This window comes from Enhydra lutris, unplaced genomic scaffold, assembly GCF_002288905.1.
Source record: "Enhydra lutris kenyoni isolate GAN:26980312 unplaced genomic scaffold, ASM228890v2 scaffoldscaffold47, whole genome shotgun sequence".
Taxonomy (NCBI): Eukaryota; Metazoa; Chordata; class Mammalia; order Carnivora; family Mustelidae; genus Enhydra; species Enhydra lutris.
Window position 1 is genome coordinate 8,378,705 of NW_019154131.1, and position 21,137 is coordinate 8,399,841.

Below are 21,137 nucleotides of genomic sequence, written 5' to 3' on the forward strand. Positions count from 1 at the left end.
ATGTTTCTTAAACTATGTTTCATAAACCAGGAGAAAACTCTAGCTTACCTTTGTGAGTTATCAGATTCTGGCCCTGTTCTTCATCTTTGAGGGTTTTTATCTATCTGTGAACTGGATCTTGCTGACCGTCATAGTTTGTCAGTCCTTTCCAAAGTTTCAGTTCTTCTAGTTTCTCCAGTATCTGGCTCTAACTTTCCAAATTAATGTTTTCAATTTTCCTCTCACTCTCCTGTCTTAGAGCTACCGAGAACAAAAAGCTGACCACCCAGATCCTTAAGGGCATCCTAGGTTATCTTGAATCTAACGAAGCCCTGTAAGCTGACTCTAACGCATTTGGGCTGTATTTTTATTTTACGAGGAGTTTTCTCTGTAGATATCCAAAATGAAAAACAAAACAAAACAAAACACAGACAAACAAAAAACAACAAAAAAACTTATATTTTTGATTCATCATCTTCTGTAGCAAGTACTAATTTTACTGTCTGTGACTCACAGCAATTTAGATATTCCCTTTTTGGACATTGATACTACTAATTTGACAATACACTCTTGTGTTTGTGAGCTCACCTTCTCAGCCAGCCCTGTGCTGAACTTTATAAGGGTTTAACACACATACACACACACACACACACAAAACCTGCTCTTGACTGAAACGCAAGACTTTCATGATTTTATGCCACAGTGCAATTCTTATCCAATGAGTTTGTGGTTTTCCAAATTTAAGACAAAGCATGTTTTATCAGTGAGTGGAGATTTAACATTATTTTCCTTTGATTCTATAAATGGTTCTTTCAACTTTAAAATGGCCCACTTCATTTACAACTGTTTTCTTCATTGAGTTCTAAGAATGAGAAATAACACACAAATTTCTGGCATGTTGATAATGGAACTTTAACAATTTTCTCCCGGACATGAACTATTTCATTCTGAAGGCCTATGTTCCCTATTCTTGTAATTCCTAGATGAGGCTATACTAAGAATAGACTCTGAATGTATCTGTCTATGTGCTGAGTATAAAAACTGAGTGATGTATGGAAAAGGAGCCCGCGAAGATCAAGAACACAAATATTTATTTGTCCCTAAAATAGAGGAGCCCATATTTTCAAACATCCCAATGGAACCCCAAAATTAGAGTTTACTGAATTGAAAACAATATCCTCTATTTGAAGATTATTAACACAAACTCAATGTTGAGTTAAATCTATAATCCATGTAGCACCTAGTAACTTTCTTGGTAGAAGTATCTCAGAAATAGATTTTATGCCTTAACTATCTTCTAAATAGTTAAAAATATATTGATAAATTATCAAAGACAACTTTTTTACTAGCTAGTTCCGTTCAATATTTTTTTTCCCATTATTGAAAGTAGCTCAGCAATTTCCCCCCTTTAAAATCCACTCAGTCGGGACACCTGGGTGGCTCAGTTGGTTAAGCGGCTGCCTTCGGCTCAGGTCATGATCCCAGCGTCCTGGGATCGAGTCCCACATCGGGCTTCTTGCTCAGCGGGGCGCCTGCTTCTCCCTCTGCCTCTGCCTACCACTCTGTCTGCCTGTGCTCATGCTCTCTCTCTCTCTCTCTCATAAATAAATAAATAAAATCTTCTAAAATCCACTCAGTCATATAAATTATTCTGGCCATATAATTCTTCACTCCTTGCAGTGAACTACTGCAACATTTGGTAAGAATTCATTCTGTACATTCCTACTGGACTTTTGGTGAAATAGTTTCATTTTTCACTAGTGTAAAAGTAGGAAAGGCTTCTAAGGCTAGACTTCTGCTGTATAGGAAGATAGGCGGTGGGGAATAAGACTACCTTTAAAGTCAATCTTCTTCTTCCAACTTTTGTTAATTGTTTTAAAGGTTGTGGCTATCATCGGGCAATTTCGCCAGGAAAACTGAAACTCCTAACACCAGTATTAGGTACCTCCAACTAAAGCAGTTCCTGAAACAGCTGCTGGCAACAGGGTGGGAAAATTGCTGCTGCTCTTATTTCCTGTGAAATACGGTACAAGGGTTGGCCCTGGTTTGGTCCACCTGCCAGCGGAGTTTAAAGTTTCCAGGGCTCGGAGGAACACAATGACTTGGATCGAACTGCCTAAATGAAAAGAAGGGCATTTCTGCTACAACAAGGAAGCCGTTAAACTCCTGCTAAGCTAACCATCTCTTTTATGCGTCCATGCACACGACCGACCTCCTCTATCACTGACCAGGGATTATTTCTGACAATCCAGGATATTTCGAAAGCTTGGAGACATATGGCTGGAAAATGAAACGACCCTGGGAGTGTGGCCACATCATTACTTTGTGTCGCGTGGTACCAGATGGGCAATCAGTGAATGATGCAGAGATGTGAACGGACAGTTTTATAATGTGAATTTTCCCCCCCATAAGGCCAAAACAGACTTCATTTCCCCCTCTTTTCTTTTGGTTTATAACACTTGGATTTTCTCCTCTCTGCAATATCAATTAACTCAGTTTGGCGGAGGGGTAGCCAAAAAAGAAGAGGATGAAGCGATCTCTAAAATCTTAGCAAGTGTCGGAGGAGCCATTGCCCCCAGGAAACTGCGGCTGCGACCCGCTTCGTCCTGCGCGGATTTCAGGGTTGAGAACAGCGCAAAGCGGTTATGGAGCGGACGGTGCACTCCATCCGCCGAGGATAGAGACCCAGGCGCCGGGAGGGGTCCGTTCATTTCGCCGCAGCCTTGGAGGCCGCTGCTGCCTCTCATCCGCTGCGTTTCGTTACCATTATCCTCGTTCTTGAAAAGTCATGGAAGACAGCCCGCTGCCAGACCTCAGAGACATAGAGCTGAAGCTGGGGCGCAAAGTACCCGAGAGCCTAGTGCGCTCGCTCCGTGGGGAGGAGCCGGTTCCCCTGGAAAGGGACGGGGACCCCTGCGGGGGGAGCGGCGGCGGCGGCGGCTGCAGTAGTAGCAACAGCAGCTGCAGCTTCCCTCCCTCCTTGTCGTCCTCCTCTTCGTCCTCTCCAACCTCTGGCTCCCCCCGTCGTAGCCACTGCAGCGCCCTGGAGAGGCTGGAAACCAAGATGCACTTCCTCAGGCAAGAGATGGTGAGTGTGGTGCGCCAGCTGTGGGAAAGAGGGCCCGGCCGAAAGGTGGGGCGATGGGCAGATGGGCCAGCAGAGAGAGGGCGGCTGAGGCTGCGGAGCTGAGTGCAGGGCGCGTGGGAAATGCGGCGTAGGGAAGCGCGCAGGGGGCGCGCGTCTGGAGGCTTGTTTACCCGGGACTTTGCTCGGTCAGGGTTTGCCAAGATAGCAGAACCTGTTTTGCTCTGTGTACTTTCGATAGCGCCGACTCGGTGCTTCAGACTCTGACCATTTAGCTGCCAGTCCGCAGCCTTCCGGGCAGCCTGCCCACCGAGGGTTTGCAGTCGCCAAGCCCGTCTGGGGCCTGCTGTGTGCCGTTCACACTTTCGGTTCAAAAGGTGGCTCGGTCCTTTGCACTTAAGCAGAAATACTTCCTGGTTTGCCAAGGGGTGGCGAGGCCGGGTCTCTGCCAAGGATCCTTCCTAGCTCATTCTTCCACCACTACCGCCCCCGCCCCTTGGTGCCGCAGCCGCAGCTGTTCCAAGGCCACTGTTAAGCTGATTCTCCACAGCTGGTTCTGAAAACAATGGCCCACTCGTCCTTAGGAATAGCTTGTTTCACTCTTTTGGTCCCAGCGAGCAGGTGATCCCCGGGCCCAGGGATTTGCTAATGACCACTTCCTACCCTTACCCCCCTCAGTCCTCAATCTGCAATTGTTTTCTGTGTCGCTGGTAAACATTACCTTAAGAGTGGGACAATGAGACTAATACAGGGACTGAGACTCCTTCTTATTCCGGATGTACTTAAACGGAAAAACTTATTTACTGGCCATGAGTTCTGGGGCAAGTCACTTGGCCTCTGTGAACCTCAGTTTATTTGTACAATGAACTGGTGGGAGGAAATAATTCCTTCCTAAATCCTTTGAAGAAACTAACCACAAAGCAACAGCATTTTCCACTGGCCTGGAGTGGAGGAAAGTTACAACAGTGGTCTCAGTCAACCCAGAGGACGGCAAGGTTTTTCTACATCAAAGATTCTGTCTACTAGGGCTTTGCACTAAAAAGAAATAACCAGAGGTGTTTCCCTAGTTCCTCTGCATTTGGAACACTCAGGAGGTAGTAAATTCCACAGCATAAAGTAATCTTGGCATATATAAGTGTAAAAAGCCAGTCTTCAGAGATCACGTCCTGTGTTCAGAATTTTTAGTATTATCTACATAAAGGTCCCAGGATATCACTCTAAGAAACATATCTCAAGATCTTTAAAGTTGGTCTACCTAAGGACTTTGGTTTTCTATCTCAAGGATCTATTTCTTCCTACTTGGAAGGAAGAAATGTTCTTGGAATGTTCAGACGTTGGAAGCAAATTACACACACACACACACACACATCTCTATACGTGTAGGTCTGTATATGTGTACGCACATGTGCATTTGTGTGTGTATTCATGCATCATGTATAATGCAAATTATTTTATTATTGTATTCATGTTTCACTGTCTAAATGCACACAGGTTATATTATTCAAAAATGTACTTATTAAGCATTTACTATGGGTGCTGAAAATACAGAATTAAAAAGGCAAGGAGTTTGTCTGTTTAAGGCTCTCAAATCTCTTGCACTCATTTGCCTTTTATTATTTGTAGTACATCAAGCCAAGTGTGTTGAAGAACTCCATGGGCGGGGGGAAGAATCTGGTTATTTTCAACTAAGGACACTTTCCAGACTTATCTGTTTTTCTTAATGAAAATATCATAGACTGTTTCCCTCAGTCAGGTCTTGCTATGTATGATTAAGGTATATTAATAAAGGTATATTAAGGTGTGTGATTAAGGTATATTAATAAATACATTTTTAAACAGCAAACAGAAACCCCAACAACAGCAGCAGCAAACTGCTAAATTGACTGTTTGTTCTATCTTCTACGTGAAGCATCAGTAGCTACAGGAGAATTTATGCCAGGACAGATGTTTTGTGTTACAACTTTGTGCTTCACTAAAGGTCTCCAGGAAGAAAGTAAGAACATTAGCCATGGGACTTTAGAGAAGAGATTGAGACAGGTATATTCCCCTGTCAGTGAGACCCATTTACCCAATTTTACCCAACTCTTTTGGGTGTTAAAACCCCTAGCTTCAGCGTAACTGGGAAGCAACAGATTTGTTTTTATGTAGACTTGGCAGTTTTCTTATAAACACTGAACAGAGGCAGTTCTGCAGTTCTTCCTGTCTCCTTCTCAGATCCCCATGTAGAGAAGTTAGAGAACCAGAGTGGAATATGACTTCATTGTGATTTTTGTGTTCTTTTCTGCCCTGTACTGTGGGCACTGAGTTAACCTCCTCTGTATTATGCATGACCCCACATTTCATGTTTATTACTCTTAGTTGTTCACAGATTATTCTTCTAGATTGTCTGGAATTCCCTAGCTTTGGGCCTGCCCTCGGAACTTCTTCCCAAGAAACACCTGAGCCAGGCACAGACCTTTCTAGAGACTTGCAGGAATTAAGCCTCCCTTCCTTTCCTGTGAGATGGATGTGTATATCATTGACACAACATTGCATAGACCTGCTGGGAGACAGTCTTAACACTGACTTCTTTACATACACATGATTTCATCATCGTCTCTCATTTCCATTTATATGTTCATGAAGAATTCCCTTCATTCTTATTTGTGATGTTACAATTGCTGCTCTTAGAGGTCTGAGAGATGCAGTTGTAAAAAAGGCAAGTTGAAAGAGATTGAAGAGGGGGGAGAAACAGTTTCTGTTGCCAGACCCCCTTATTAACAGCATAAATAGCACCATAGACAGTAAAGTTTGTGGGAGACAAAATATTAGGAAAATTTGCAGGCATGCATTTGGTACAGGAGGTTAATTTAAGGTAATGATCAGAATGTCTGGGGGAGGAGGCAGATTTTCCCAGTATGTAAGCATTTTTGTTTTGAATTTAGAGATGAGGAAATTTGATGATATGATAAACAAACACAGAGATATACATAGGAAATTTATAATGAAATTGGAAAGCTATGTCAGGCCTCTTGTGCAAAGTCTGTCCAATATGTGTTCACTACTTTTCTGTTCAGAGTGTTTTAATAATCGTCATCATTCGAGTCTAAAGTCATACTGGGAAAGAGGAAGTATTTTCATCCATGTTTTGCAAATGAGATCATTGTGGCATAGAAGGCCAAGGTCACACAGCTAATTAGTGAACAGAATCACAACTTGAACTCTTATCTGACTCCATGTACTGTACTTTCCCCCTCATTCCAGTCTGCATATAGATCTGTGATAGCTCAGAACCCCCTAGAGTACTAATGGACGAAGAAAAGAAGTCCTCAGGATGCATCCGAGGGGTTTGTTTTAGATAGAGGTTCATTCAATAATTAGTGATTTATTGCATGCCTGCTATGTGCCAGATCTATCTCCAGACCTTGGTAATATACTACAAAATGACTACTTTAAAAAGTCAGTCTTTTTATTCCATGTTCCCAATAGTTTTCATCCATGCAAAGTCTCCTTTTACAAATGTTCTTAAGAATAGGACTTTCAGCATTGCTTGTGAAATCCTACTCTAAGTTTTCTAAATATCTCATGATATCCAAAATGTTTTTTTCTAATAAATGTAAATAATCTCTGTCAAAACCTGGGTTTTACTGTTTAGTAATAATTTTACATTGCACTTTTACAAAATATTCAAAAAGTTTTACTGTTATATCAATACATCTGTGAAAATTCTTTTCATCAATTTTTCTTTGAAAGAAATTTCAAATTTGCCTAAGACAGAGGCAGTCACTAAAGAATCAAAATCTGGAATTGAAGGGTCTAATGCACCCTCTCTAGTTTGCCTCCCCGGATAATCACTGTTGAAAATGTCAAAGAGTAGTTTCACAGGAAGTATACACTACCTGTTGATGCCACATTCTGGTTCCAGTCAGTTCTGTATAATGTCAGATTACTAATCTTTAGGTAATACAGTGCCATTATGAAAACTACTATGGAATACTATGTTCTGACTTTCATGTTTTGGCAATTGTTTGCACAGCAGCTGTGTAATATATCTAATAGAATAAACAATCTCAAGCTAATTACTCATCCTTTCTTACTCACTTACTTAATTAAAACATTCAAATACTCCACCCAGTTCCTCAACTCTCGCTTTAAAAAAGTTTTCTAGCCAATTCCCAGGACAAGACATAAACACACATTCCCTCAGATGAATATGTATATAATACTAGCAGAATGTCACAGTTTTTTATGAGTGGTAGATTTATACTTGGTTTTTGGTTGTTTCTTTTACTGATCTTTTCTATATTTTGCCCCTGTATGAAATGGCTCGCTGACTTTGTAATAAAAATAAAAGTTATTTTAAGTTCCCTCAAAAAATAATTTCATTAAATTAACTTCACAATTGCTTTGCATATATTTTAGAATAGGCTAGGAGATTTCTATCACTTGTTCTATAATTCAGTCGTTTTTTTCATAACTAGATAGTTTCAATAATATTTTTACTGTTTTATCATTTAACGATTTTTTTAAAGTTAGACAAAAATCTAAGAAAAACCCTTAGGTATATAATTGAGAAGCCGTAAAGTAGAAAGTACCTTCCTTGATAAGTTCACGAGATAGTGAAAAAGAGAAAATGGGAATATAATTTGGCCAAAGAAAGATTACAAACTAACATGTCAGCAGGTCCACAATACCATAGCAGAGATCAGATATCCCAGTGGTGAGACAAACAGGTATAGTTGAGGAAATTTTTGACAGCGCCCTAGACAAGGCCTTAAAAGTGCTGATAATGATGGGCTTAATATTAGGGATAAAGACATCAGGAGATGAGGAAACTGACTCCTAATGATGGTTTCTTTTGTTATTACACACACTTATGCTTATTAAATCTGACAAAAATCTTGTTGAAACAGGTTTCCTTACACCGTGGCTCAAGAATTGGCAGCAGTGCCCACAAAGGAAGTAATGTCATTTTGCTAGGAACAGAGACACAGTTCAGAGAATTTACACGTAACTCGAAATCAGTGACATTTCCAAAGCCTGATGGACTCCCGCCCTGTACCTAGGAATGTATGTTGAATTATTGGTACATACTTGAAGAACACTTCCTCACCAAAAAGAATTCCCTCCCATTCCAGTCAAGTTGCACAACCATGCTGCCTGACCTTGAGAGACCACGAATCTTAAGAGATTTTTAAAGACTGATTATGTTCATTTCCATGACAGCACAAAAAACCGTATGTTTAACCTTCTATTTTGTAGTTAATAACTTTACATTTAAACGGATTTGTCACGTGTTAAGACTTTAGGGGGTTTTGTTTGTTTGTTTTTTAATACTAATTCTGAAACTGGGATTTATGGCTAGAGTCTCTGGGGTCCCTGAAAACGTGTTACTTTTTTGTTGTTGTTTTTCTTGGAAGGATATTCCTTTTGTTCTTCTTTAAAGGTTATTTGTCACTACTCAAGGGGCAGACTTCTGGTCTGGTGGAGCCTTCATGGGTTTGAAGCTACACAGAGAGGTCCCAGTCAAATCTAGAGCAAGTCAAGATACAATCCATCAGGGCCCAGCAGGTTGCTAAGTCCCTGTAACCCCTCCCTATGGAGACTCTTAGCCCACCTTCCCTGACAGGAGACCTGCCTGGCTTTCAGTGTCCCTCTTTCTTCACTCCCCACTGTCTGGCATTGAGGACATTATATAACCACTGTAGGACTTAGCTTTCTTGTCAATATAGGGAAAAAAGCAACTCTATTAAGGCATTGTAGAAGTTCAGTGAAATTATATAAGAAAATCAACTATTACGTGGGCATTCAGAAATAGTAAGGACAATGGCAATAAGAGGTATTATGTCAATGATATGGCTGTTCTGTGGCTCCTACACAATTAGCCACAGATGGGCAGTGTGGTTTTGTGACTGATTCAAATTTAAGCATTTCCTCTACTTGGCTATCATGGCACCTCCCATGTCATTACCTGTTCCACCGAAACCATGTTTCTGTACAAAGGTAAAAAAAAAAAAAAAAAAAATCATGGGCTTTGCCTAGCTTCATTATAACTGGAAATCTTGATTTTGATTTTAGATTTCGCATTTATGAAGCAGATACTATGGGCTGAGCATTCTGCTGTGTATAGGAGCCTAGATTAAAGATCTGTGGAACCAAATTTTTGGTTGAGCCTAAAAAGTCTGCAAACTGAGACTAGTATTTAGCTTCTTACAATGAAAGCTTTCTATGGGAAAAACGCTATGTTAGTTAAACACTTATATGCATTGCCCCACTAAAACCTTATAATACTTTAACTAAATATAATTGTAATATTTCCTTTATAGATAAAGCATTGCAGACTATCATTAATGCTCAAACTATCTACACAGTAAGGGGAATGAGCAAGGTTGAAGTCAGATCTGAGCTCTAGATCATGATTGTACGATTACTTCTCAAGCTTTAGAATATCTTGATGCACATATTGACACCCAAGATTAAATGTATGTATCTGCTCTTCCAGATTTTCAAAATGTTAAACATGTTAAATTGTATGTTCATTTACTATTTTGGGGAGGAAAAGGATCTAAAGACAGTCTCTGTCTTAGGAACACTTAAGATGTGGAGGAACAGGGGAACCTGAGTGGTTCAGTGGGTTAAAGCCTCTGCCTTCGGCTCAGGTCATGATCCCAGGCTCCTGGGATTGAGCCCCACATCGGGCTTTCTGCTCAGCAGGAAGCCTGCTTCCCCCCTCTCTCTGCCTACCTCTCTGCCTACTTGTGATCTCTGTCAAATAAATAAATAAAATCTTAAAAAAAAAAAAAAAGATGTGGATGAACATATCCAAAAGTCACTTGGTCCCCAGCAACTGTACCCTTTGTTTTTTGCCACTGTCTTCAAGATCTTCATAAATATTTCTTCCCACTTCACAAAAGCTGCTGGTGAAGGATTCTCTGCCCAGACCAGCTCAAGGCTGAGAACACAGTAGTGAAGCTCAATAGTGTTCATGATCCCAAGTTTTACAGGCTTGCAACTGGTAGCATTTTGTTCCCTGAGAAATGCTCTTCTGGATAAGCTTGGATTTTAGATAACTCATAGAACTAGGACACTGGGAATCTGACACCATCTTGTATCCATTTGAACAACACCTTCAAGTTGCTGTTCTTCTAACAGGAGCTCTATTATTCTGTTTTTCAGTAGTGATATCAGTTGTACAGCACTAGGCTGGGACTTCCCTGATGATGTGGTTGAAACACATTGATCCAAATTGAGCCCAATATAAATTGTATTTATAGAATTCACAAAAAAGGTTAAATTTTCAAACATATGTTTCAAATATCTCAGTCTGAGCATTAAAAATAAAATCTGAATAACTCATTTTTAAAGCAATTAAACATCAAGCTAGATTTTTATACATAGTTATTATTATCTTCATTTTACAGATAAGAAAACTATGGCTTATAGGAGTTAGATAATTTGACTAAGTTGCTATAAGTGGTTTCCCAAACATTCATTCAAACAAATTCCCTGAGCCTGGCTATATAGTTGGATCCAATTCACCCCCAAACTATCCTATATGGACATACCACAGAGCATGACCAGTTATTATGAATGAACATTTTTACAGTAATTTCATCACACCTACCAATGGATCTTTTGGTATTCCTTTAAAAACATTATTTTCTTTTTGGAAGTTAAATATATGATTTCTTACTATAAAACTTCCAGAAATGTAGACCTATTATACAAAGAAAAACAGAAGTCCCCCTTCACCTACCCCTGACATCTCACCTGCTCCTTATTACTCCATACCTCAAAGGAATCATTTGCTGACAGTTTGGTGTGAATCCTATCATGGTCTTTTGCTGTATCTTTGCAGCATCTCTGCTGGCCTATATATGGCATATACACATTTATGTAAATTTGGCACGTTTGGATTTCAATTTCCTTATTTTACATAATAGTATTTTATTTGTTACCTGACAATTGTTGAATGTCTACAGTATGCCAGTTAGTATTCTGAACAGTTTTCATGTATTATTTCTTTTTCCCTCTTCACCAACTCATGACGTAGGCACTACAAGATGTTGGGTCATGTAAACAGGCTCCTGATATACCTTGAGAAATGTTTACCTCGTCAATTTTTATCTTATTCTGTCACATCTACTATATGCAGTCTAATTGGTTACTAATTAAAAAGAAAAGGTGATTATTTCACTTTTCGTAATAAGAGACTGTCCAACTTTAAACGGTTCTTTTAGAAAGTAAATTCTGTTCGTAGAAATTGGACTTAATCAGACCATTCTTCAATTCAAGAAATTACCGATTCTTCAAATTGGAATACGCTCCTCCTCAGTCACATGCCACTTTAACATAATCTTCTAATTGAAGGGTTTTTTCCTGGTAATAATATAAATAAAAATTCTAAAAGTTAGACCAAAAGGCTAACATGGTACAAGGTGACCCATGCCACAGGGGGAAGGCAGAATATCATCTCACAGATTTAGTGTGCCTTCAGTCTTCATGGCTCACAAACATCATAGATTTTCTTTTTCAGATTTTGGAATGCTCGTGACAACAAAACAGCTTCTGTTCCTCAAGATTAGACATAATCAGAACATGTGAGCTTTCAATTAAAGAAATATTCAATATCTTTCAAGTCAACTCTTACAAGAAGTAATGTATAAAACTAAGACTGTAATATATCTCTGAGTAATAAATCCTCTCTCAGGGAGTCCATGCAGTAGGAAGCTAGAAGATTGGGGAAACAAGGAATCAGGGCAGGACTGAGATGAGAATTTGAGCGTGTCCTGGCTCTGCTGGACCCAGCACTTTGGGACGGCGCCCTCTTTTAACTGCTTTGGTTGGGTCAACCTATTCTGATACATTTTATTATTCAAAATGTTAATCCTTTCAATCAGGAGATAGTTATATTGGACTGTTTTTAGGGGTGAATTCTCAACCTGATCTCTGATGTCTTATGATTGATTTCAGATTTTCAGAGGATAATCATTTCCTTCATTTTGGAGTTCTAGGTGACACAGCACATTCCCAGGCATGTCCTGACCCCTCCACTAACAGCATAGCATTGCTTTCGTAGAAAAAATTTTAATTAAAATCTTTTTCCTAGATAATATGGCTTGTCATGTGTGAACTAAAAAATTATTAGCATTATCTACTTGTAATTAAAATTATGGATGTCCTTTTTTTCCCTTTGTATCTTAAATTAGGGCACCTGAAGTGGACTAGAATTAGGTCTTTGACTTCCCATGTATTTGATGAGCAGAATGAACAGAATAAAATTATTGTTGTATTAATACCCATCACTAGTAAATTCATAAAAATGTTTTAATGCCAACATCCCAATAGTGAGCTATGTCTGTTACAACACTGATTTCTGGCACAGGCTGTTATTTGAACATGATTTTTTTCTGTTGCAAAACTTGTCTACACCATTGTTGTTTTAGTGTCAACTAAACAAAGCTTGATATCAAAGTTGAGAAGGAAATTTCTCTCCTTGTGGTGATGAAGTACAACTTTCAAGCTGCTAAATTCAGAGATCTACCTCTCTTTTGCCAATTTTCACTTCCTAAAGATAACTACTGTGAATAATATTTTATATATCCCAAAAAATTTCTGAACATATGTGAGCATACCTATAGTTTCTTTTATACCTTTAGCTATAATTATAGACATAAATTTGGAAAGGTATATATATGTATAATTTTAAAATTGAGACTTAGGAGCTCATGTTGCTGCTAGTTTTCTACATATAGCCTTGATATATAAACATGCATATATACATATATGTATATATATATGTATTATATATGATGTATATATACAATATATATGATATGTACACTGCTTCAAAGCACAATTTACAGTGCTGTTACTTTGGACAGATTGCTGGCAAAGACAGAAGTCAGAGTCACTCTACTTGTATAAAAAGATAGCTGTTGGTGAGGTAGAGACAAAGTCAATAATCTCTAGAAATAGAAAAGAGCATCACAGAATCCTAGGATGGAAAGAAACTTCAGAGATCATCTAGACCAATACCAAATGTCTTCCTAGCTAGTTGATCATGCATTCTTTGCTTAAATTTCCTCAGTGGTGCATCCTTCACTGGATCCCAAGACAGACCATTCTGTTTTCAGGCACATCTATTCATTTATATTTGTTAATTGGCAATTCTAGTTGTTCATCAAAAGACATACTCTATAATCATTCACCATGGGGAGAGATGCTCCAGCATGTGTGCCTACAAGCCATGGATTTATTATTTAAAAGGTGAACGCTCCATCAGGTATGAAGTACAACAGAAGGCCAGTGGATTTCTCATAGGTTTGTATGTATGTGGCTAAAATAAATGACTTTCTTGCCTTCCTTGCAAAATGAAAAAAGAACAGCAATGCAGAGCATTGGTGAGGTTGGAGAGAAAGGGATGTTGAAGGAAACTTTAGAGAGGTAAACTTGATGGCATCTTAAAAGAAGACGAAGAAAAAAGATTCTTCTTGGCATAGCAGTTCTGTTGCCAGTAATACTTAGGTTAAATATAGACATCTACCCCAAGGAAACAATAATGAATTTGCATAAAAATATAATTTAAGTTTATATATTTGGCATTATGTATGACTGAAAAAACTGGAATAATCTGAATGACAAATAATGGCAGGTTATTTATATGCAAATGATAGAACTTTATGTAGCTTTAAAATTATATTGCAAAAATATTTATGAAAGAGAGAAAATGTTTATGGATATATTCACATACAGAACAAAAGGCTGAAATAAAAGGCCCTACAGTGTTAACAGTGGTATCATATAATGGTAAGGTATGGTTGGCTTTTTCTCTTTCTCTGTCAAGATCTTTGATTTTATCCAGTTTCTCTGCACAAAGTATATATTGTATGTTGATAAGAAAAATTATAGGTAGATAGAACTTTTTAAAAACTAAAAGTCAAAGAGTATGGGCTTTGGAATAAGGTAAAGCTAAATTCAAGGAATCACAGATCTTCCTTTTATGAGCTATGTGTCTTTAAGCACATAATGAATTTAATATATGTAAACTAGTTGGGATTCTGCCTGCTAAATAGTAGGGACTTATTAAACATTGATTTTTTGTGTCCTTCCATTTGATTAATGACTTAGTTCTTTGATGCTTTTAGGAAACAATGAGACTAGAATTTTTCCTGCTACTCATTTTTTTTTCTTCCTTTTTTTCTATTTCATAGAAGAAGGGACATGGCAATAGTAAAATACCTTATCTTGCATATCTGAGTTGCTAAGTTTGGCATTAGTCATCTCTGCACAGAAATAATACCCAGAATGATCAGTGCCCATGTAAGAACTGGCCACTTCAAATTCTGGAACATCCTCTCTGCAGAGTAAGGTGAATTAGTAACCAGCTGACTCCTCAGGATTTGGGTCATAGTGGCTGATGTTAATTATGGGCAACTCCGTGTTAAGAAGGTAATGGATTCTGTACACTGAAAAGAAATTAAAAAAATAAAAAATTGAATTAAAAAAAAGAAGGTAATGGAATTGACAGCTCCTTTCAGATATATTTGCAAAGAATTCTGCAGTCTCTTCATATGAGCTTACAGGAATTTTATGCTTTTTGCCAGAAACAGGTGGGTAGAATATATTAGCACTCAGATAGATGTTCACATAGGTTTTGAAAGAGCAAATTAGTCCTTGCCCAGAATGCAGAAAAGGCTGAGGAAAAATTGATTACAGACAAAGACTCTTTTAAGATTTCACAGGAACCACAAGCAAGAACCTGGAAGCATACTCTAGTCTTCTACCATTTACAAATCTGATGATAAAATTGTAAGGGAATAATACACAGGGAGCTACCAAGTAGAACATAATTAATCACTTAGATCAGTGATTTTAGGTACACTATAAAACTTAATGATTTAATGGTAGACTAAATATTGTGCATTGACAAAAATTTTTCTGTAAGAAAAAGCACTATTATTTAAAATAAAGCTATAAAAAATACTTGTAAGTCTCTGGGACTAAAGATTTCCAAGGGTGAAAGTCTTGACAAAATTCTATATATATGACTTTGTCACTTTCCTAACTTTAGTCTACATAACCAAGTATAACTTGGTTAGTACTATTGTTCACTGTCATTTCTGCCCCCGCCCCCACAATAATCACCATGTGAACAGAGGCTCTGACTAATCAATGCTTGTATTTCCCTAATGCCCAGCCAATTATTTAGAAACTCCATTTGTTAAATGTGTGAATTAAAGTACACTTTAGGCCTGCTTCTAATTTTTGTGTTTGGAATGCGCTAGCAACATTTCATTTTTGGACTGGAACATAGAACCTCAGTCCCTCCTCTGCATCCCACCCATCAAACCCAGTCACATGGAATGTAGGTTCTTGGTTAAAAAAAAAAAAAAAAAAACAAAAATTAAAAAAAAAAAAAATAAAAAAAAAAAAAAAAAAAGACTTTCTGTCTGCTTAGAGGTGGGACAGCAAAATTTCTTGGTTGCAGGACCCATTCTGTCTTTAGGTATCAGTCTCAGGAAACATTGTTCCCAGGAGTGCCAGCAGAACATAAAAATAAAAAGAGAAAAAGAGTTGTTTTTCTTCTCTCATAAGTTAACAAAGAACATACATATTTTAGGTTTTGTCATCCTCTTTTCCTGCTCTGGAATGAGATTTTGAAGTCTTAGAGTGGAAAGGAAGAACTTAAAAGAAAAAAATATATATATTGTAACATTGTAGTATCGTATTGTATGCATACTGTATTGATATATAGTTCTATGCCATATTGAAAATAATAATTTATTTATAATTGAAAATAATAATCATTGAATTTGGCAGCCTAATTTAGTACATGGATAGCATTAATCACTAGGGCATTAACTCTCTATTTTGGCACAGCCCTTCATATAGACTTGAAAACTTATGAGTACAATGTGACTGGTATCTGAGGTGTTTAAGATAGTTATCCCAATTGGTACTGTCCAGATGGATAATATGGATGAACAGGATGAGGAAGACTAGGTTTCTTAAGTATCCTTATAAGATTCTAGAATTGTAAGGAATTTCAAGGAACCAACCCATTTTTCTGTTTTTAATTTGGAACTAGAATTGGGGTGCCTGGGTGGCTCAGTGGGTTAAGGCCTCTGCCTTCAGCTCAGGTCATGATCCCAGGGTCCTGGAATCGAGCCCCACATTGGGCTTTCTGCTCAGCGGAGAGCCTGCCTCTCCCCTTTCTCTGCCTTTCTCTCTGCCTACTTGTGATCTCTGTCTTTGTGTCAAATAAATAAATAAAATCTTTTAAAAAAATGGCCGCCAAATATTCTGGCATTGCTACTAAATAAGCAGCTGGATGGGTTTCCTTCTGGATTGTTGTGTTCATACAAGAACTTTTTTTTTTTTAAGATTTTATTTATTTATTTGACAGACAGATCACAAGTAGGCAAAGAGGCAGGCAGAGAGAGAGAGAGAGAGGAGGAAGCAGGCTCCCCGTTGAGCAGAGAGCCTGATGCAGGGCTCGATCCCAGGACCCTGAGATCATGACCTGAGCTGAAGGCAGAGGCCTTAACCCACTGAGCCACCCAGGTGCCCCTATACAAGAACTTTTAAAATACTCTCCCCTTGGGGCATCTAAGTGGCTCAGTTGGTTAAGCATCTGCCTTCCCCTCAGGTCATGATCTTAGGTTCTAGGATGGAGCCTGGTGGTGGCTGGCTCCCTGCTCAGTGGGGTGTCTGCTCCCTTTTCCTTTGCCTCTCCTTTCCACCCCTGCTTGTGCTCTCACTCACTTTCTATCTTAAATAAATAAAACATTTCAAAATTAAAAAAAAAAAAAAACTCTCCCCAAGGGTATTCGTTTTACCACCTTCCAAGAAGCTACACCACATGGACTTTTGTTGCTTTTAAGCTTGGTCTTTCTTATTTATATCATCCGCAGGAGGAGCTCCAAATATGTGGCAAGCGGTTTTTAAAAACTTTTTATTTTAAAATATTGTAGACTTCGCATAAAAGCTACAAAAATCACTATATACCCCTCACCCAGATTCTCCCACACGTTAATATTTTAAATGTCTTTTCATTCACTCTCTTCCTCCCCTCTTTCTTCCCCTCCCTTCCTTGCTATCTCCCCACACACATATTCTTAAGCATTCTTAATTTAAAAGTTGCAGAAATGATATTACTTTACTTCTAAATACTTCAGTGACCATTTCTCAAAATCAAGAACAGTTGTGAGACGTAAGTGGAATCCTTCCTCCCTCCTACATACAGTGCAGTCATAATAACTTACATCACTGCTGAGTTCAGACATGTCCTAAGAATATTTTTCAACAGTGCTGTAAGTGGCCACTCCATATCAGTCGGAAACCTGCCTGAGGCTAGCACTCAGTTAGATAATAGGAGTGGCTTTACCTGAAGCATAGTGGGAGCAATTAGAAGAGCATGCCCTCAATTTCTCACTTCCCCATTGGCTTAATGCTAGAAATCCTCTTCTCACAAAATCGTCTTTCAGCCAGAGCTCTGGAACCATATGAAAATATGAAATAATAAGTAGAAGATTTGGGACCATAGGTGGCATTCAGTAAATATGTTTTAAATGTCGGAGACAGTTTCAATACTATTGCCTTCTATTTAAACTGCAAGTAAAGATTTGAGAGCCAATTTTGTTTCTTTGTTTTGTTGTTGTTGTTGTTGTTAAGTAAAGAAAAAGATAAGGACAAAGGAGAAAATAATAATATTTGGGCATTTTTGTCTAAGGAGATATTTCTCCTGTGAGTCATTATCTCGTACTGTACACCATTGTTTACAAAGCATTTGCATATATGCTATCCTCAGTCCTGGGGTTATGAGGGTACAGTAATAACACATGAATAAGCATTTGCTATATATGTTTCAATAGTGCTTATAGTAATATTTCTGGAATATAGGACTTGCCCAATAAATGTGACTATTAATAATAGGCTCCTGCCTGATCTACTATAGTTACTCCGTCAAAGAAGTAATGAATCAAGCTATACAATTATTATGTAAATTTAGTTTAAAAAACTCAGAAAAACTCCTTTTGGGGATTATATTTAGTAGTAAAATCCATATGTTGAATCAACAGTGTGGCTGTGTTGAGAATTTGCCAGGAACTATGTCCCAGAAAACCCTGATGAAACGAAATAGAATTTTAACTTCCTATTCTACTTCTTCACTTTAAGTTTATTTACTTCATTTTTAAAATTCATTTTTGTATTTTCTTTGTAATGTAATACTTGTTTCAATTATTCCTTATTTGGAAATTTGAAAATTAGTTTGGGAATGCCAGAGTAAATATGGGAGAAAAAAGTCAGGATAAGTAAGAGATTTATCGTCTTCTCTGTAAGTGTGTTTTTGTCAGGGGCGGAAAATGAACTAGTATGTGACAAGGATTATTTTGATATACATTGGACTCATGATGATGAATCCAGATTACATGTTATTAAGGAACAAAGTTAAGGACTTAGAAATGGACCTTGAAATTCCCCCCACTCTGTCTGGTTCCCCTTCCTCTTATCACCATCCACCAGTAGCCTAGGAAATTGTGTAAGTTACCACTATGTGTACCAACAAGCATCCTGGTAGAAGGTTAGTCTAGTACCATGGGGAAATAAAATCTGGATTCTCTACACAGTATGCCTAATACAATATAAAACTATTTTCTTAGATGTCCATCTTGGTATCATTTCTTTGGATTGTTAATCAATTTGATTTTTATCAGCATGAGTATTTGCTGCCTATGATCTTGATCCATACTTTGGAGGAGATTTAGACTGATGAACATCCTATATGTCCTGCTAGACATACAGACTCAAGACTAGACAGTGTTTGAACTTGTTTGGTTACTCAATGGCAGTACTTTTTAATTGCCCTCCTTTTCCAACCACGTCATAATTAACATAAGTGGGATTTAGAGATTAATTTTATAGAAGCAACTGACTACTTCTACTCTGTTGAAATTGAAATCTTAAATGGATTCACATATGATAGGATCAGGAATTTTGAGAAGATCTTAATGATTGTCATGTGTTCTACTGATATAGACTATAAAAGACAACAGTTTTGTCCAAAAAATAAAAAAATAAAAGACACAGTTTTTTTTTAATTTTTTTAAATCTTTTTTTTTTAATTTATTTTCAGCATAACAGTATTCATTGTTTATGCACCACACCCAGTGCTCCATGCAATCCGTGCCCTCTCTAATACCCACCACCTGGTTCCCCCAACCTCCCACTCCCCCGCCTCTTCAAACCCTTCAGATTGTTTTTCAGAGTCCATAGTCTCTCATGGTTCACCTAAAGACACAGTTTTGAAAAAGCGTCCTCAAACAGTGTTCCTTCCAGTCATGATACAAAGCAATCTTTTTAGTGAACCGTTATCTTTACTAGGCACCAAACATGGAAAATCAGCATGCTTTGAAGGGCTGTAACAGCATAAGGAGCTGCCCAAACATTTCTGACTTAACTAAAAAATAAAATGGGTTCAGAATATGGCTATTAGTCATCAGTAAATAAATAACAAGGCTGTACTCATAGGTGGATACTATTTTCTATGTTGGAGCCTTGAAAATAATCATAGCATAACCATCTTACTTTATTGGCATTAGTTTTTTTTTTTTAATATTTTATTTATTTATTTGACAGACAGAGATCACAAGTAGGCAGAGAGGCAGGCAGAGAGAGAGGGGGAAGCAGGCTTCTTGCTGAGCAGAGAGCCTGATGTGGGGCTCGATCCCAGGACCCTGAGATCATAACCCTGGCGGAAGGCAGAGGCTTAACCCACTGAGCCACCCAGGTGCCCCCCTTATTGGCATTAGTAAGCAAGTGGGTTGAAATGATTATTGTTGGAGTCTGTATATTGTTTTATTCAAAACCCTAACCATTAATTAGATCTCCTAGGAGCACTGTCAAGTGCTTACAGTGCTGAGTTGGAAATGGAGATACAGAGACTGAGTGATTTACAGTAGATCAAGACAAGGCCTGATTTCCCACTTTCCAAACTGGTTGTCCAGAGTACCATGGAGCGGCCACTATTAAAAGGGGAAATGCATTTCCAGTTCAACTTTAATTCCAAACTTTAAAAGTCCAGGCATCATTACTGAGAATGCTCAGCAATTTCATAACATTAAGTGTTAGGTTATTTTTGTTTGCTTTCAGTCTTGAGACAATATGATTCTATTTGGATTTCACCCAAAATTCTTTAAGGAGAAAAATACTTACTTTTTTTTTTAACATCACTGAGTTGATTTTGTGCAACAGGATCAAATAACTTGAAAAACGTATCCTCTATATGGAAATAACCCAATGTTAGCAAAATTCAGTGCTCCTCAAATGTTCTCTTTTGAGAATAAATAAGTTAAGTGTCCACTAAGAGTGTCACATTGATTCACACACTTGAAAATGAGTCTAATAAGGATCTATTTGTCATCTCTTGACCTTACACATGAAATTAGATTTTCCCCTGTCAAAAATTTGTTTGCCTGAATTAAATACTGATGATGAATAAATATAAAATCCTCACTTTTAGAGACAGATGGAAACTCTCAGCCGCACACTATTTGACTGTACATGTTCACCCTGGACAGTGCTCCCCTGAGGCACCGTCCTTCATTTTTCCTGTGAAAGAAAGAGATATTTCTTTCAAAGGAATCAAGTCAATGCAAAACATAATTTTAAGAATCATCTATATCCCATTCTTATATAAACTCCCAAAGAAATACATATGAAGCTGAAGACGTGGATTTCAGGTTATTGACAAACCCATCAGGTAAGTAAGGCATGAGGTTACTACTAAAACAGTAACATTTAACCCCATGGTATTGAAAATTGTAGTTTAATCCTGAAGTCCATAACCTTAATAAAAGGTAATTTTTATAAGAAACAAATTATATCATAACCATTTCATGCTGTGCCTAGGAACTATTCTTCTACATCTTGATGTACAAACCCAGTCCCATTTCAGATGTGTCTTGTATGACTGACTCTCAACATTTATTCATGCTGTTCCTTTTGCCTATATCTTTCTTCCTTTCCCACCTTTATGCCTCACATCTCATCCAGTTAGCTCTACCTTGATATCCTTCAAGCCACCCATTGA

General features: G+C 37.9%; 1 protein-coding gene across 1 annotated transcript in view; it reads left to right on the forward strand.

Annotated features, from left to right (window-relative positions):
• Positions 1–1,956: 1,956 nt before the first annotated feature.
• The window catches only part of LOC111156626 (leucine rich adaptor protein 1 like), a 55,194-nt gene continuing 36,013 nt past the window's right edge, over positions 1,957–21,137 (forward strand). The window contains exon 1 of the mRNA XM_022517624.1: positions 1,957–3,067. Coding sequence (XP_022373332.1) covers positions 2,768–3,067 — 300 coding nt within the window. The 5' untranslated portion in view covers positions 1,957–2,767. The remainder of the gene's footprint in view (positions 3,068–21,137) is intronic.